The sequence below is a fragment of the Drosophila subpulchrella genome, chromosome X (genome assembly GCF_014743375.2).
Source record: "Drosophila subpulchrella strain 33 F10 #4 breed RU33 chromosome X, RU_Dsub_v1.1 Primary Assembly, whole genome shotgun sequence".
Lineage (NCBI taxonomy): Eukaryota > Metazoa > Arthropoda > Insecta > Diptera > Drosophilidae > Drosophila > Drosophila subpulchrella.
The window spans coordinates 3,635,582-3,639,581 of record NC_050613.1 but is presented as its reverse complement, the minus strand read 5'-3'; the positions used below and the strand labels follow the sequence as shown (position 1 = coordinate 3,639,581).

The window sequence follows — 4,000 nt, the reverse complement described above, 5'->3', positions numbered from 1 at the left end:
TATCATTATGACCGGTAGTCCCAGTAGTGAAGAATCGCACCGGTGTGTGCGGGAGAAAGCTTCTATATATGTATACACCCAGAAAAATAAGAACGAAAAAATCAAGAACATTTTTCATGATTTTCGAACAATCCGTTCGTCATGTTGCGTTCATAAAAAATAAACGCCGCGGGGTCAAATCATGAACATTTAGGTGAAATCAAGAACGCGCCACTGAAAATTGCATTGACAGAAATGGGGAGAACATCGTTCTTAAATTATTAACACCGTGCATTAAAAAAATGTATTTATGTAGGCTTAGTGTCCCGATTGTCCGTTTTTGAAAAATTCTTTCGATGGTGCAGCTGCTTGATCGTCGCCCTTTGACACATGGTAGCACAGGTTCGAGTCTGCGAGAAGACGGTAGAGAACTGTAAGTTTTATTAAAATATTTTTTCTTATGTATTTTTATATGTACTTCTAATAATCGACCGTTCATGAATTCTCAACAAACGGGCTTACGCACTTGTTGACCTCGCAAAAATCACTAAAATCGGTCTGACGCCGACATTTTCAAAGAGTTTGTAAAAGTGTAAGAAAATTTTTTATCTACCTATGTATCTTAAAATCGCTTTACTCGGACCATTCATTAAGAAGCTATGATCAAAATTTGTAATCGCCGATAGGTGGCGCCCTGCAATCTCAGAAGAAGTAGCATTGCTGCTTGCATATCTTCTTCTCCCTTCTGCGTCCTTTAGCTGAGTAACGGCTGTCTGCCTTGGTATACCCATTACACGTAGAGTAAAAGGGTATATTAGATCGTCGGAAAGTATGTAACCTTCTGACCCTGTAAAGAATGTATATTCTTGATCAGGACACTAGCCGTGTCAATTTAGCCATGTCCGTCTGTTTGTCCGTGTGAACGGTGTGATCTCGGAAACTAAAAGAGCTAGAGAGTTGGGATTTTTGATTCAGGTCTTTTAGCTTCTGTCTTAGGGAAAGTTTGCTATCCGAATGTGCTACGCCCACACTAATGCCCACAACGCTTAAGCTTGTATAGAGCCCACATTTTATACGATTTTACGATAAAAGTGATTTAGTTATGATTATCAATAACTATCTATCTTACATTTATTAAAAAGTTAAGAGCAATGAAAGTTATGCCCGCTAGTTGGCGCCAGTTACGCCGACAACGCTACAAGCTAGAGAGTTCGAATTTGCAGATTCTACTAGTGTCTATGAATCCCATAATTGCTTCAGCCCAGTGTCACGCCCATTCTAAATCGTAAAAGCTTGTGGCGCCCATGCACTTAAAAATTTATTTTCGTGCAAATGTAAATACCTATTACATAGTTTGAGTAGGAACGGGCGGTCGGAGGACATTGATAAATCGACTCGGTTGTAGATGCCTTCACTCCGTTGGAATATATTCTTTTGTCTGGTAGAACTACATAATGAAGGCCAATTTCGAATACAAAGTGAATGACTTGGCTAGTGGAATTTGTTTAATTCACACTGACACTGAAATTTGCTCAACTCGCACACGTCATCGATGGAACACGTGCGCCGTTGAGACTTTCCTCAGAAGTTGGGTATATATACGGCAGTAAGCGAGTGCCCAGATCATTCGAGTCGTGTACTATCTGATAACGAAATGCGCGCCATTGTTCTTGTTACTCTTGTTGCTCTGGTCGCTGTGGCCTCCGCCCAAGGACCTGGTGGACGATGGGGTCCACGTGGCCCTGGAGGCCCAGGAGGACCAGGAGAGCGAGGACGCGGTCCCGGAGGACCAGGTGGTCCAGGAGGTCCAGGGCGTGGCCCCGGAGGACCAGGTGGCCCAGGGCGCGGACCAGGAGGGCCTGGAGGACCAGGTGGTCCTGGAGGACCAGGAGGTCATGGAGGACCAGGAGGCCCTGGACCATGGGGACCACCATGCAATCAAACCACCACTAGCACCACTGAGGCCTCTACAAGCACTTCCTCCACAACAGCTTCCACCACGACAGCTTCCTCCACCACGGCGTCTTCTACTGAGTCCTCAACCGAATCCTCCACAGAATCCTCCACAGCTTCCTCCACGGCATAAGTCGCGTTGTTCAGTCAATTTTGAAAATATTAAAGAACGATTCTGTGCATAAGATCCTGGTTTCCATTTAAATACCCGTTACACCTACACAAAAAAAAACAAGGAAGAACCCCTATAGTCGAGTACCTCGACTATCAGATACCCGTCACTCAGCAAAAGGGACCAAAGGGAAATGGAGATATGCAAGCAGCAAAGCGAGATTGAAATGCGCCACCTACCGGCGGTAGACAGATTTAAGCGTTATGGGCGTTAGAATGGCGTGGCAAACTTTTTTTTGGATCAATCGATAGGTATTGATGAGAACAATACATTTAAGCTAAAATTTTTATTCTAGCATCACAACTGTAGGAGCCACAGTTTTAACGGGTTGTGGGCGTGGCACTCTGCTGAAACAAACTTGCGCTGCGCAGGAATCTCAGGAATCTGCACGCCTTATCCCAGTATTGTAGCTTTTATAGTTTCCGAGATCTCAGCGTTTATACGGACAGACGGACAGACGGTACGACGGTCAGACGGACAGACTGACAGACGGACAGACGGACATGGCTAGATCGACTCGGCTAGTGATCCTGATCAAGAATATATATACTTTATGTGGTCGGAAACGCTTCCTTCTGCCTGTTACATACTTTCCGACGAATCTAGTATACCCTTTTACTCTACGAGTAACGGGTATAATTAATTGGTAAAATTGACTAAGGCACACTAGCCAGAAATCACTTTTAAAAAGGGCAATTTAAAAATGATCTTTTTTTATTTTGCTTATCACTGTGGAAGCAGTCCACGTAGTGACGAAGAGCACCAGGAGGGTGTGCGAAGGCGACTACTATATCTACACGAAGAAATTAAAATCTTCAGTAATCGTCCGAGTTATATCGTTACGAGTGACACATCAATCGAAAGGTATTGCAAAAACTAAATACCATTGCATACCAAGACTTTAAGAAAATCAATTGGTTTGGGAGAAAGAGTGGTGAAAGTGTAAAAGTGAAAATTTGGAAATTTTGATCTGTTGGCGCCGGTGGGGATAATAACCGCCCGCTATTAACCTAGTTGTATTCTCGCTTAAAATCACGTCAAATGACATCTCAGCTGTAAAGATCGGATGCTCCGTTCAAAAGTAATACGCAAAACAAGATTTATCTGTTTGTCCCAAAATTAGGTTTTAAGATCCTAGAAATTTTAGATGGTGTCAACAGCTCGATATAAAAAACATTAGATATACCACTTTTGGAAAAACCCGCTAGTTTAGCGGGAAAACAGCTATAAAAAGCGAAATTTTGGATAGTCCTAACTTCTGCACTACTGACTACAGACTACAGACTTGGGCTGATCCTCGTTGTGAAGGTACTTTGAAATTCATTAAACGGCGCTTGAACGTAATTTGTCTGAATACAATATTTTAGAAGCTATGACAAAAACAATTTTTGGAAATTTTTTTTTAATTTCTCAAGAACGATTTCCTTTAAAACTTTTATCTGTATAGCCCTTGAGATTCCTTACATTTTGGTAAATAACACGTTATAAAAAAAAAGTTATAAATAAATAAATAAATAAATAAATAAATAAATAAATAAATAAATAAATAAATAAATAAATAAATAAATAAATAAATAAATAAATAAATAAATAAATAAATAAATAAATAAATAAATAAATAAATAAATAAATAAATAAATAAATAAATAAATAAATAAATAAATAAATAAATAAATAAATAAATTAATTAATTAATTAATAAATTAATAAATGAATAAATAAATAAATAAATAAAAAATTAATAAATAAATAAATAAATAAATAAATAAATAAATAAATAAATAAATAAATAAATAAATAAATAAATACAAATAAGCAATTAAATAAATAAATAATTAAATAAAAAAAATAAATAAAGAAATACATAAATAAATAAAAAAATAAATAAATAAAATC

At 38.3% G+C, this 4,000-nt stretch overlaps 1 protein-coding gene across 1 annotated transcript; it reads left to right on the top strand.

The window, feature by feature from the left end:
• Window positions 1-369: 369 nt before the first annotated feature.
• Window positions 370-2,117, top strand: LOC119558328 (cell division protein ZipA-like). The gene is made up of 2 exons (XM_037871748.1): window positions 370-412; window positions 1,591-2,117. Exons 1-2 carry the CDS (start codon window positions 370-372, stop codon window positions 2,115-2,117), a joined length of 570 nt encoding a protein of 189 aa, XP_037727676.1.
• The last annotated feature ends 1,883 nt before the right edge of the window (window positions 2,118-4,000 follow it).